At 34.9% G+C, this 14,778-nt stretch overlaps 2 protein-coding genes across 2 annotated transcripts in view; one reads left to right on the top strand and one right to left on the bottom strand.

Annotated features, from left to right (window-relative positions):
- Positions 1–2,135: 2,135 nt before the first annotated feature.
- On the bottom strand, positions 2,136–9,461 carry LOC105317809 (rho GTPase-activating protein 11A). Its single transcript, XM_066087539.1, has 9 exons — positions 9,256–9,461; positions 7,381–7,463; positions 7,034–7,130; positions 6,259–6,832; positions 5,756–5,996; positions 5,546–5,637; positions 5,172–5,319; positions 4,861–4,948; positions 2,136–4,579 (listed from the first exon to the last, which is right to left on the bottom strand). Exons 1-9 carry the CDS (start codon positions 9,394–9,396, stop codon positions 2,285–2,287), a joined length of 3,759 nt encoding a protein of 1,252 aa, XP_065943611.1. The 5' UTR covers positions 9,397–9,461; the 3' UTR covers positions 2,136–2,284.
- Positions 9,462–10,518: 1,057 nt separating this feature from the next.
- The window catches only part of LOC105317808 (ras guanyl-releasing protein 3), a 49,790-nt gene continuing 45,530 nt past the window's right edge, over positions 10,519–14,778 (top strand). Inside the window, exon 1 of the mRNA XM_066088622.1 lies at positions 10,519–10,676. The gene's annotated coding sequence lies outside the window, so the exon portion shown is untranslated. The remainder of the gene's footprint in view (positions 10,677–14,778) is intronic.

The following is a 14,778-nucleotide window of genomic DNA, read 5'->3' as shown; positions in this document are numbered from 1 at the left end:
TATTTGTGTTTGAGTTAAATACTTAAAGTTGGATAACTCTTGAGGTACACTTGCATCATCTTTCTTAATTTTAACCTAGTGTGGTTCATTGTTAAATGTAATTATCAGCATTTTTTAATTTCCAATTTATTAAAGTGATAGTTATAGCATCAAACATTTCATCACGTTCGTCAAACAACTTCTCAGGCATTGCAAGAATCCTTGACACCCTCTACCTTTTTTGTAAGGTTCAATATAAATACAAGACTTTGCACTATTTAGAGCTACACTTCAATAATTTCAAACAACTTAAAATGATTTAACAGGATGGGAGTGGTAATGAGTTTGAACCCAAGCTCCCAGAATCTTTCACGAAGCGCTCTACCTAGCTATCTGTCACTTGCAATTGATTTGGCCTGGTCTGTCATTATTTCTCTTCTGTCTTTGAGGGCAAAGATCATGAAAAGGAAGAGATGATGAGATAGTCGGACAAGTTTGACAATTTTCTTATGAATTCACAATAGGAAGGTTTTGGGCACCATAAAATTTAACTTTTTAACGTGTTGGGAACTGTAGCTCCCAGATCGTCTGTTTTTGTGGTGGGAGCTATATTGTTTAAGGTGCTATGGGACACCTCCAGGTTGTGATACACTAATTATTGAAATAAACAATAACTTAATTTTAAATAGTTTCTTTCCCGTAATTGTCTCTTATCAGCGTAGCACAGTGGGTTTACTATGAATCTGCGAGTCATGAGTTTGAATTCTAAAATATTTTTTGGGGGGTGAAATATTGTAAAATTTAAAAATTCGAAATCTGTGAAAGTATTTTTTTTTTTTATAATGTACTTTAATACACAATAATATTGACAGATGTCCCATACCACCTTAAATAGTGACTTAAACATATAATTCACCATGATCACTGCATGGAAAAGAATCTAAATAGATCAGTATACTTTACATGATGTGATATCCTCAAAAAAAGCACAAGTAAAAATATACATGTAGTTGAATTGGTTTATTTTGCAAAGCTGTTTAATCATATTGAAACAATCCATAACAAGATTTGAGGACAGAGGAGACAGAGGAAAAGTACTGCTTGCTATCTATAGAAAGCAGAAGAATAATGTAGAGGGAAGAGAGGAAATAATTACATCACACTGACTAAGTAACCCAAGGGAGAGGCCAGGAACTGAGACATAATTATGTTTAAAATCTGTAGCTGTTTAACAGTTACTATAAGTTTCTGAAATATTCTATTAAAAAAAAGAGTTTTCAACAGGAACAAATACACATGACTGATTTAACAGTTAATGACCATCATGTACATGTATACTGTAAACCAACTTTTATCTGCAAATACTTTATTATGCAATTTACTGAACATAAACTGGATCACAGCAACTATTGTTCACAATGAAAATGTAGATTATCTGGACAATAATATACCAGAGACATTTAATCACTGGTTCACGGCAAGAAATATTTGTTATGATACGGCTCTTGCAAAGCTTGCGAAATTTTCTTGAACGCAAATAAAGATTGGTATCTCTATGAATTGCTGTGAGAAATAGAAAAACACATGTATAGTTCCTCTGCTTTTCTACCCTTGGAATACTAGTCTACTTGCATAACCTTTCAAACCATTTACACAAAGGAAAAATAAACCCTGTATTTTTTCTAAGGTGTACAATGTTTCAATGTAATAAAAAAACAAATCTAGTAGATACAAGTTATATCTCTGATACTAAAGATTTAAACTGATAAAATTCAAATTGACTGTAAAATGTTTAAATAATTAAAACATAAAAATCTTGAAAACTGAGCGATTTCTGAAAAATACCCGACACATGAAAATTGTATATCATTACCATATTTTGAAGTAGTAAAATTCGACATATTAAAAGAAATAAATAAACAATATTGGTGGCAATATTTTTCTATACATATAAATTGTATCTAAAATTAAAGAGCATGATATCTATCAACATATATTTACAAAGCTCCTTTATAAAAATTAAAGGTTCATCAACACATGTAGCTTAAGCTGCATTATAGAAAAACAACAAACAAGAGTAGCACAATGTCACAAATACATGTACTTTAAAAATATTGGGGGAGGGGGATCAAACATACCCTGTAGTTTGTAGTTCATTATAATTCATGCATACAATTTTTTTTCTGTAATTTCAATCATGCTTAACAAAGCACATCTACTGAATAAACATGGATATAACCACTTCATTATTATATCAAGCCTGAAGTTAATAAACCATAAAATGAAAGTAGTGTGAAACATGTGTTTACATTCCATTCATCTCATCCTGGAGATACTGAGGGACTGAAGATGGGAGTGAGATTTTGTGCTGTGCTCGTCGGGGGGACATTGAGTGTCGTCTGTTGAGGTGACGACCTGGTGACCCTGGCGATGAGCCCAGTCTCTTGACAGCCTTGATGGGTGACCTTGGTGAACAGGACGTGTTTGACCTCTGAAGGACACGCTTAGGGGTCAATCCTCCAGGAGTCCGTAGAATCACACTGTCTCCCAGGGGTTGTAGAATTTTGGGAAGTTTTGTGCATGGGGTATTTTCAGGGACAGTCTCTAATTTTAGTGGAGTTCCTGTTAGTGTTTCAGACATGGAATCATTGGACTCTTCTATTTTGGCAAGTTGCATTGAAGACACATTTTCTTTATCTGGCAAGTTTTCATCATTGCATTCTGCTGAAGAAACCTCCTTAAGTGACTCTGGATCACCACCATTTTCACAGGTCTCCATTGGCTCTTCTGGCAATGGGGTAGCTACTGCTGCTTCAAAAACACTGTCATCTATGGTTGTGTCCTGGGTTTTATTTTGGTCTCTTTTGGGTGCATCAGTATCTTTAGCATAATAAATACTGGGCCTTCTGCTTGGCTTTCTTGATTTTGTTTCAGTATTTAATTCATCTTCATTTGTAACAGCTGCTTGTTCTGTTGGTTTGAGCAGATGAGTGGATATTGGTAATTTAGCCTGACCCTTACTGAAAATCTTGCTTGGATGACAATCACTTTTTTTGTTGGCAAGAGATTCCTTTCTGGTAAGCATTGCTGGTATTTTAAGAGGTGAAGCTCCTGCTTTTCTTGACACACAATTGGGAAATCGCAGTGGTGAGTTATGTCTCTCCACAATATCAGCATTTGCTACCTTTTCTACCACAGGAGTAGTGCTACCTGTCTCAAACTGTTTAATACTTGCTGCCACCCTTCCTGCATGCTTTACTTTCAGTTCCAAAATGCTTTCTCTTTTAGGTTTATGAAATTCAGCTTGCTTTATCCTTGGCGGCGGTGGTCCCATGACTTGGAAGTCATCATCAGAAGTCTTCTTCATTCCTTTCATTGACAAGTAACCAGCTCTTGATAGCAGACTGTGTGTCTCATTTGAGATTTGTAGATTTGGGGTTATGTTTGGTTGCCTTTTAGAGGCTGCATTGTACACACTGTGTGATCTGCTAAGACTTGATCTTGATTTTTCCATCTTCATAAGATTTGTAGAGGACAAGGACTTTCGGATCTCGCTCTCAGATTTTTTATCTATTGCATCTGAGGGAGCTCCAGCACTAAGGATTCCTTCAATAATATCCATTCCTAAATTGCCATCCAGAAACTGCTCCGTGTCTTGACTGGAGTTTTCATCCATCACTCCGGACTCGTCAAACATTGAACCCTTCCCACTGTCTGTAGATAGGGACCTCTGCATTGCTTTCTTCTTGGATTCTGGCGAGACTTTGGGAGACCGTTGTCCACTCAGTAGACTGTCTGTGCTATCACAAGTCTGTATTTTTGGAACTTCTGTTTCTACGGATTTTTCAGTCTCACCTGATTTGTCATCAGCAGATGCTTGTGTTTCACTACTTGCTGAGAGATCTTTGCTGCTCTGACTTTTTATAAAGAACAACTCACATGCTTTAACATCTTTCATAGGTTCCTGAATAGAGATAGCTTCTTCCTTTTCGATAGATTTATTTGAGCTCAATGTTTCCATGTCCTCAACATCTGGAACATACAAAGGAATAGGGCCACTAATTTCAGATTTATCCAATCCAAAACTTCGCCGCAGATTCTGAACCTTTCTTGGCTCTCCACTCAAAAGTCCAGCTTTCAGTGAATTGGGGCGTCCTCTTCTCAAGATCTTTGTTCTTTTACTTACATTCAGACTTCCATTGAACGAATGAGACCTGTCTGCACCCGACTCCGATCCAAGACCTGAGCAGTTCACAGAGGAATCAGACACACAGGATCGAACTGGTTCCCCACAACTGGAGGACCGGGTCAAATTGATGGCGCCGTCTGAACACACAGATGATAAGGTGGTGGTGTCTGCCTGGGACATGTCATCATCTTCCTGACAAATGAAACCATCGTTCAACGAATTTCTATCATCACAGACTGAAAGAATGGACTGCTCGGGAGCAAAGGTGGAGATGTTTGATTGGTCGATGTTTGATGCGATGGAGACATCTAGCCCAGCGCTTGATGTGCTGTAACGGTCTCCATCATTGGAATCCTCATCCTCCCCGGCTAGACGCTGACCAATGCTTTCTGACATATCAGATGAAGCAGGCTGGTTAAAAAAACAAAAAATCAAATGTAATTATCAAGTATTCAATTAACATGTATATAGAGTATTTTACTTTCTTCTAAACCTTTCATACAAAATAGAAGTTTTTATGTCAGGTCTCTGAAACATTGACTTTATATTATTTTTTTTTCTTCTTAATCCATTTGATACTTACATGTACCAAAGCAGTAATAAATGATATTGTCAGTATATACTTTTTTTGCGTTGTTTGTTAACTAAAGCATGATAAGTCAGTTTGGGCTAAGCTCTGCGAGTTGGTTTACCTGACTGTCTCCCTTGCCACCACTGAATCTTCTGAAAATTCCTCTCTTTTTGGTTGCATTTGGAACTGATATACTGGAGCTTGATAATCTACAGAGCCAAGCAACACATTATTACAAACGTAAAGCAGCAAGTTATATATCTCCAAATACAAGAGCAGCATTTCCAAAATTAAAGGCGATATACAATATTAATTTCAGATGTGCATAGAGATTTAATGAATGTTAGTCATAATGATAAATCAAAATACCCAGATACATGTAAATAATACATAGTTAAAAAAAAAATAAACAATTTATGTGTTCATACATACTTTCTTCCCTTTCTAGAGCTTGCAGGGCTAAATAAGCCAAGTCTTTTCCTGGCATTTTTGTTCTGACATGGAGTAGCACTGAAGGCCAGTTTGTTCTTGTTACTGAATGCTATACTTGGAGTGTTTAATGTACCTGCCTTCTTCAGTTCTGTGCAATAAAAAAATCACCAGTTAACTGATGTTTGCTTCATTGCATAAAATCTGATGTTGTTTATAGGGAGAAAACATACTTAATAGCATTATGTATTGAATGCTCCTCTGTCAGGCACAGACAACTTATCTTTTTTCTGTATTTGTGTCATTTGTGCATGCATTAACAAAACTCAGATGAAAAAAAGTTCATTTCTATTGATGGTCTTGGATATCTATCTCACCATTAATATCCAACTTCTTCATGGTAGATGCCGGTGTGTATGGAGTGTTTGCCAGTGTTGCTTGATTCGGCAGATTTTTTAAAATGGCTTTCCTAAAATAAAATATGCATATCATAAATCTTCAGAATAAGTTAATTACTTTAATGTGCCAACTTATTCAAAGACCGTATAACTTCAACAATACATCAATGCTATGTTCTGTGCACTTACTTTTTAGAGGCTGAGAATGGCATTTCTCCAGATGCTTTTCTTTTGCGGATGACCACTGGGGTTGCTGCTGTGAAATCTGTTTGCGTGGGTTGTATGTTGCTGGAGTTTGCCTTTGTGCTGATCTGACTCTTGTTGCTATACTGGCTGACAGTGCTCATGTTGCTGGCTTGACTTGTATTAGACTTTCCATCGGTACTCCTTCTCCACTTAGTCACACTCTTAGCTATGGTACTGATAACACCTGAATTAATTAAAGTAAAACAGATTAAAATGTATTTCCCTAACTAAAGATAAAACTATTTATAGAAAAACAAAATAAGTTTAGAGCCTTAAAAGGAATCTGATTTAATGTTATTATGTATCTTATTCAAAAATATTGTTGTCACAAGTATTGATAAAGGGTTGTTGTCAGTAGTATAGGAAATGAATTTTAAATCCATTTCGAAAGACTTACAAACTTACTATTGATAATGACCACATCATATTTTAGCATGGTATGATACCTTGAAATGACCCTGATCTTTTCCTTCGTTTATCCTTCTTCTTGAGATGATCCCTGGACTCTTCAAGTGTCTCACAACTAGCATCCAGCTCATCGTCTGTACCAAATATTTCTGTGATGAGAGAAGCTTTCTCAAACACCTCGTTGGACACCATGCCTATCAGTGCAGCACTTTTGATCAAGATCTCCACAATAGTTGTCTGGACCTGCAGCAACTTCTCCTCTGATGAGTTCATTTTCTCAGTCTTGCTGTTCAGATGCATGATGTTGGGGGCCAAAACAACTGACAAGTTAGTTGCGTCCATTTTGTTTTGTTCTGCATAACTTGCAACATCCGACAACAGTAGCATAAAGTAGCGCAGTGTGCTGAGATGTTCCCCAGGAAGGAGAAGGCACAGAGACAATAAGGCTTGTGTTGAAACATCTGATTGGTCAATGTTGTAGCATTTGATAAAAGAATCATGATAAACACTGGTCAACAGTGGCTCTGGTAACTTCCGAAAGAACTGCTTGATCAAACCTGTGACATCATACACATTGGCATCTTGCATTCCCTTTCCATTCTCAATATGTTGCTGTAAAATCAATTAATGTACTGATTACTTAACCAGTGACAAACCATTAAATGCACATGTGACAGTTTATTTCAACAAAAGGTAAATATATGCTGATATAAACAGAGAGAATGGGGATAAAAACTGGGCCTCAAACTATTAAGCCTTTATCCTATTTATCAGATTTACTACCAGTAAAATCATGATGCATCTATGGTTTACCTTTAATTGCTTCTGTCGACTGACTGACCCTGATTTTCGAAACAGTCCTTCCTGTTCAATGTGTTCATGAATCAATGATGCTGCATCCACTAAAAACCTTCAAGTCAATATTGAACTGTTAGGTAAGCTAGGATTATTTTGCATTAAGAATTAAAAAATTCCTATCATCTGATGCACATATTTATTCAAAACAGGTTTTTTATTCTTGTCTGACAAGTCAAATTAGTTGATTTCCTTAATAGTCAATTTTATACTTCAGTGAATTTGCATTGACAATACTGTTGTATAGTCCTGTTAACTACTTGTGACACTTATTTGGAATTAACTATGTTGAGACGATTGCTTACTTTGGGACATATCCACAATCTGCAATGTACACACATGGCACCATGGACAGGTAATTCCCGAAGATGTCCCCAGGGCCATCTCCCTGTAAAACAGTTTTGTCAGCTTTTTAACAATCAGAGAAATTTTCTTTTCAACAAGTTATAACCTTTTTCTGTAGTACCCTCCAGTTGTTCACAACTTTAGACAAATAGACTCAATGAGTTTGACATGCCTTTTATAAATATAGAGCTATTTGCATGATATATCAGCAGTTCTAAATCATGGTTATGTCATTTATTAATTAATACAATAACATTTCAAAAATAAAATATTTATATGATTATTGCAAATATACACAACTAAATCTGATAAATGTTGTTGCAATGTTCTTCAGTTAAGAAATAAACAGCAATTTAAAAACTTCTTCAGGATATGAAGCTGGTTGGTCACGTGATCAAATCATGTAAAGCCCAAAGGGCTTCTTGGTAGATTTGATCATGTACCGACCAACTTCATATGCCGGTGAACTTTTCAACATTGCTGTTTATTGCTTATATTTACGTCTGAAAAAGACAAATCGCCCAGAACTGTTAAAATTACTGAGATTTTAAGTTTACAATAATCCAAGGGACAAGCGATATGCGCATGCTATGATCATTGTGAAGTCATGAAAAAGTTAATACAGAATTGAATGTTTTCGCTCTTCTATAGGTTCATATAAGAAAACATATTTGCAAATGTAAATATATAAAAATGAAGTAAGAGAGGGCATATATATGATAATTAGTTGTTAGGGACTAATACTTTCATAAACTAAGATGGAATTTCCCTCGTAGAATTCTACTATTAATATATTAAACTTGGGTTTTATTTCACGTTTATGAAATATTTTCTCACATACACTCAACTGTTGACAGAAACATTCCTTGTTGTACCTGAATGTACATAATTCTACTCCCATCTGATGTAAAAAAGAAGGGAATTGAAATCAACGGAATCTTGATTTTATCCTGTACTCAGTGTACATTAACTGGCGTGCGACCAGTTCTCGCCAAGTACCATTTCTCGCCAGTACTGTACATTGTGACATCATTTTAACAACACAAAATTTTAAGCGAAAAATGACGTCACAATGTACTGGCGAGAAATGGTACTTGGCAAGAACAGGTCACACGCCAGTAGTCTATAGTATACAGAGTCAATGTCATTGATGAATAAGTGTTTTCACTAAGATTAATATTCACTTAGTAAGCATATGCTGATATCAGGGTTGGCAAAAAAGCGGGAAATACTCATATTTCCCAGGACGGTGGGAAATACTGGTAATTCCCGGGAATTACTGGTAATTCGCGGGAAATACTGGGAAATAAAGTACAACTACATAGTATAGTACTTCATACTTAGACATTGGTCTTAATCAAATCTGTAGGGATGTAAACAATAGTACACCTTGTTAGCTTTTTGATATTTTATAATATTCTTTGATTTTAACAAGTTTTGACTGGCATGTAATGCATTGGTTATCTTCTTATAAATACTCCAAACATGGTTCATTCATTGACAACATTGTTATTTTGTTTTTCAGCCTGATATGCATTATTACAAACTTGTATCTGGGGAAGGTTGCATGACCAGGGAAGTGAAGCTATTTTATATACATGATTTACTTGGATGATTTTGGTTAATCTTGCCTCAGGCACCGACAGAAACATGCGATTAACGGTTCCAATTTGAGGTTTAAAATGTCTCGAAAAATATAAAATGCACATTGAACAAAAATATTTTATACCAAAGGCGTATATTTTCATAGAAAATTATTTGAGTAACATTATACGTCCGTTAATTATGATGCATGTGTATATATCAAACAATGGAAAATATATACGACGACATACCTGGTTCTTCAAACAACCCTGACGCTTTAGCTTCTTTCCTTTGGGAACCTTGATTCCAAGTTCTCTTAAATCTTGTTTTACTAAAGCTTGAACGTTTTCAAAGCTATCTATGTTACTTATATGCTTCATCGATAATTCCATTTTCAACTACCTTCCATGTCGGCCATATTCGCTTCAAAACTCGCACCGCGATGTCTGATTGGTTAAATATCTATGACGTCAGTTTTTAAAACCCAAGGGTATGGTGAATATTTGGGCAATATCACAAGTTTGCTCGAAGTGCAGGACTATGAAATTCGATATCACCATGTAGCCATTTTGATTTATAACAATTACGTCACAATGAATTCTACGTTTGCTCTGTAAGCAGACGAACCGTAGCGCAAGTTGCGAATCGGGGATCGGGGGTGGGGGTGGGGGTGGGGCACAGGGGGGTCTGGGCTGCAATATTTACAAAAGCCTGAACTTACGACACAGTCATAGATATTTACAGACTCGTAAAATGATCTTCAAAGTACAAAATTGTTATAAAACCATTTGTTTACAAATATTTTAATACCCATAATGATATATTTTCCACCCATAAGAATAAATCATTGATTATATAGTTGGCGATTAATAAAATTTGGTCGTAAGTCGTAAGTTCTTTTGTAAAACAAAGCCCTGGACTCCACCCCATAGAAAATTCAACTTATTAAGATTAATACATTCAAAATTACAAAAGTGGCCCCGAACCATTGGCAAAAAAAAATATCGTTCGGACCCTCCTTCCGGAAAAAAAAAATTTGGATCCGCGCATGAATAGAGCCCGCTACTTGTGGAAATGACACATTTTTTGCACGTAAAATGCAACAGAAATGGATTTAATTTGTTTTTCTTGAGGAAGAGGGGAGCTAGGTTAAGTTGAATCTTAAAAAGGGGGATGGTTTGGTATAAATATTTTTTATCTTAAAATTTTAATTAATTTTAAAACTATTTCATTTTGTCAATGACAGAATGAAGAGAAAAAAAACCCTTATAAAGGATAATTATTTTCTAGGAGGAGAGGGGGGGGGGGTCAACTTAAATTATCACCAATGACAAACTTTAAAGGTTTTTTTCCTTAACTCACTCCCCCCCCCCCCCCCCCCTTAAACGTAACCTCAAAACGAAAATATTAATCCCGTGAAGGGGGATGCTGATGTTACCTTTGACAGGTCTATACAACAAGAACACCATCCTTTAACCATGTTAACTATAACCCTTATCGGCCTCCATAGTGTATTGGAGATGGATGTTTATTTTCCTGACCATTCAAGCGTTGCACACTGACGCAGATTTACCAACATCCGTGATTTGGAGACAGTGAGAGAAGCATGCCACGGATGAGGTATGATATCGCTCTTGCGTTCTAACCGCTCCAGGGACTCTACTGCACTAAGGTATGGCTGCATGAGTTTTGTAAACGCCCCAGTACGGTTTGTATGTGTATTGTACTATAGCCTATAATAAGTACAATACATTAGATAATCAGAATTAACGGCGAAAAAATGTTGCATTTATTTCACGGACTTATAGGCCTAGCAAATAGCATCAATACTGGTTGTTTTGAAATATGTATACAGGTTCCGTGAGATGCAAATGCAGCAGCTGAGTTTAACTGTTTAATCTTTTCAAAGGGTGCTTTAGCTCACCTGGCATAAAAAATATAAACTGCATTATACAGTGTTATAGTCGGTCCCAAGATATTTATGCAGTGCATTTGGACGATTTTCAATTAAAAACACACACCTGTGAAAGAAGTGCAATTGGAATAGTTTAAAGGGATAATTTCCAAGATAATTTCATTGACACATTATCATCTTTCACTTCGAAAAATTCACAGGAACGAAAACAGATTCCTTACGGAGATTTATAAAGGGGAATGTTTACATTTTTACTCCATTCGGAATACTCTCGGAATACATCGTGCAATTTTACAACGTTATCATCCAGGCTTGCTGCAATACAAAATCTTCGTAGACATCACATTTTTTTTGGCATTGTATTGAAACCTGATGGACTAACAGGGGCGTTTCGACTGAGAAATCTTGGAAATTTTTCATACTTTTGAATGAACATCGTTTTAACCCTGAAGTATTTATAAATATAATGCAATTAAGCAAAATGTAAATCCGGGATATCTTGGGACAGAGTGTAATGGTATATTATAGTCTGTCCCAAGTTATTGATGCAGCACAATTTGACGATTTTCAATAAAAATGCACATACCTGTGAAAGAAGTGCAACTAAAATAGATGAAAGGAAAAATGTCGAAGATAATTTTATTCACACATATATATATCATTTATCACTCAGAAAAGTCTCACAGGAACGGAAACTGATTTCTTACGGCGAATTAGAGTGGGGAATGTTGACATCTCTTCTCCAAGTTCTTGGAATATTTTGCCCAATTTTCCAACGTTATCATCCAGGTCTGTTGCAATACAAAATCCCCGTAGACATCACATTTTTTAGCCATGTATCGAAACCTGATAGGCTAGAGGGGGCCTTTCAAAGGAGAAATTTTGGAAAATGTTTAAAGTTTTTAATAAACATCGTTTGAATCCTGAGGTGTTTATAAATATCAAGTAATTAAGCAAAATGTGAATCAAGGATATCTTGGGACAGAGTATAGTGCATCCAATTTTTGAGTTGGTTTTCTTGGAGGAATATATTATACATAATTATATTAAATTACCTCTAGGGCAACATACCTAAACCGCATGGAGACAGGAAAGCACTTGAGTGTTACGGTGCCCAATTTCAAAGGGAATGTATATATTATTTTCTTTGCTCTCGGACTGAAATGCCACACTTTCATAGTTTAAACATGTCATGTGACTGCCATAAATATTTCTATGTCGACATATGGGAATGATATTTGGTAGTATGGTCATCATTAGCTTACTAATCTGGACATTTCATAGTATTTGACATAAACCATATTCTGTATATGTTCTTTTTATTTGGAGTAGTTGCCCTTTGAAATAACTTTTGAATTAGAGTAGTTACCCTTTAAAATGATGCCCTTTTGTTGTGTCTGGAGCAGAATAAAATGGTAGGGTCACGACTCTAGTGAGGAGAGAGAGAAAATGATTAACATTTAATGGCAACAAAACAAAATTCTACTGTTTGTTGGAACTTTTAAAGATGTTCTACCTGTTTTACCTGTACCTTTACCTGTATATGTAATGCTATATAGCCATTGCATGTGTGTTGTTTACTTGCCTTGACTATTTGCATATTAGAGGTACATCACCTGTTTTGGAGTCACAAAGATTTATTTACATCACATGTGAAATCTAGATGAACTTTGTTAATTTTACTTCAGTTAGATGATCATAAATAAACTATAGTTTACAGTCTATAAACCTTTTTACCTGCTGTAAAATTATGTTACGCTTGCATGGCATTAAACAAATAAATTGATCAAGTAAATAACAAAATTGAATAAACTCCATGTATTCTTAATATTTAGTCTGTTATCAATTTATGGTCTTCAGACAAGAGGTGGACTGAAGATTTTATAAGTGTCTACTTAGGATTACTAACCATGCTTAGTGGAATATGATCCTCTAAAATAGCTTTCTACATAGGGGTAGATAATGTTTTTAGCTCACCTGAGCTAAAGACTGGACATCAAGTGATGTCTTTGATCAAAGGGACAATATTGAATATAAAAGAGACTAAAAGTACTCCATAAAATGAAAATAACACTTTAAGTTTATAATAATTTCAACTTTTAAATTTCAAAGTATAACTTTTAATAAAAATTAAAACGTCTTTTGATCAAATGCGAGTGAAGAAAATTACATCCCATTGAAATATAAATGGTGTATTGTTTTAAGGGGAATAATTGTTGTATCTAATTTGTGGTAATCAAAAGAATAAATTTCATTTATAGTACATTACCTCTATCAGGAAATTATATAAATAACCCATCCCAGATTTCTATTTTGAAGACTTAACCTTTTGGAATTAATATCAAATAGATACTCTTTCTTGCTAATTAAATACATCAAATGTTGATATCCTTAAAAATTTGTTGACTCAATGGTGTGGCAATTTAAAGATGCATAAAATGTCAAACAAAAATAAAAGATTTTTAAAGATGTGATATATGACCGCACAGCAATGTTGCCATCATTAAGGAAACAGTAATTGAATTTGATGAATTGGTTCTGTTATACGTACAGTTCATTGTTTTAAGTAATCAATGTTTCCTGACCTTTCAATGTGCAATGATATAATTAAAAGTGATTGTGTAATAATTACAGAAGAAACCAATGGAAATCCCTCAAGTTCGTTTTAATATGTTTAGATTATGCTTAGAATTTTTTTTTCTCACATGAAAATGTTGTAACTTTATACATGTGCTAAATAAAAAGATTTTAAGTTATAAATGATTTTAAGACTCTTGAGAGATATAGATTGGGTATATCTTTAAAAATGTGCAAATGCCATTAAAATTAACATTTAAACACAGAGACAAAAAAAAAATGAGTACATACAATCTTGCAAAAGGAAAATTATTACTGAATTGTGCATCGAAATTAAAGGTTTCTGAGGTTGATGTTAAGCATATGTTCTCGACAAGGCTGAGAAAAGTGTGTGATGCGACATCTGGTCGTTTGACATCATCCAATAGTGTAATGGCTAAATAATGTGGGTTACTGCTGAAACTGGATTCTTGATTGACTATCTGTTTTCATTGGAGTATTTACATAAGATTCCGTTCATTGATTACCGTCCTTATTTAGAAATGGCTGTGTTTGAACTTTTGAAATTCATCTATCACTTTTGTAAATCAAGCAAAGATGAAAGCCAAAATTATGAAAATATGGAGCTATATTGGTTTGTGCATTGCATGAGAGAGTATTGATATGACTTCAGAATGTGCATCGATATAGCATTTGAAGATATCAGGGTACGGTGATTAAATTTTCAATAATGTACCCTACTTTAAATTGACTCAAGATTTTTGAAAGATGCATGCCCTTAAAAATTAAGAAAAAGACTGATTTTTTTTTGTTTTTTTTTACAATGAGAAGGCTGCTGCAGCCTTGAATGACCTTGGGTATTTATGTTCCGCACCGTTTGTCACAAAGAGCTTTGTACTTATTTTTATTGGCTTTGTAACTGTACATGTAATTTATTTTAGTGTAAAAATCAATGAAGTTCATCAATAATGATGTCTGCACCTGGGTGACTATACCTGAGTTAAGGTAAATACAGGTCTACATCTCCATTGGAAAGAAGCTGAATTCCCATCCTTACTTTATGTTTTACCATTGTTTCCAACCTGAATTTTTTTTTTCCATGAAGTGTTTCGAAATCTTTTTTTTTTCCTTCAATGTGGTATACATTTTATATGTGATATGTGTTTATCATCATTGTGATTGCATGAAAAGGAAAGTCTGAGCAATGTATGACAAAATAGTACATAAAAATTAATGAAAATAAAAAAACAGGTCTAGCTAATAGGAGAACTGCACTATTAAG

The sequence above is a fragment of the Magallana gigas genome, chromosome 6, assembly GCF_963853765.1.
Source record: "Magallana gigas chromosome 6, xbMagGiga1.1, whole genome shotgun sequence".
NCBI lineage: Eukaryota > Metazoa > Mollusca > Bivalvia > Ostreida > Ostreidae > Magallana > Magallana gigas.
Note: the sequence above shows the minus strand (reverse complement) of the source record. Positions and strands in the feature narration are given on the sequence as shown.

Excerpts from the sequence above, each read along its gene's own strand:
- LOC105317809 (XM_066087539.1), bottom strand. The coding sequence starts at position 9,396 with ATGGAATTATCGATGAAGCATATAAGTAACATAGATAGCTTTGAAAAC. Across the intron at positions 7,464-9,255 it reads AGGGTTGTTTGAAGAACCAG|GGAGATGGCCCTGGGGACAT; the intron begins GTATGTCGTCGT and ends ACTGTTTTACAG. Across the intron at positions 6,833-7,033 it reads GTCGACAGAAGCAATTAAAG|CAACATATTGAGAATGGAAA; the intron begins GTAAACCATAGA and ends TTGATTTTACAG.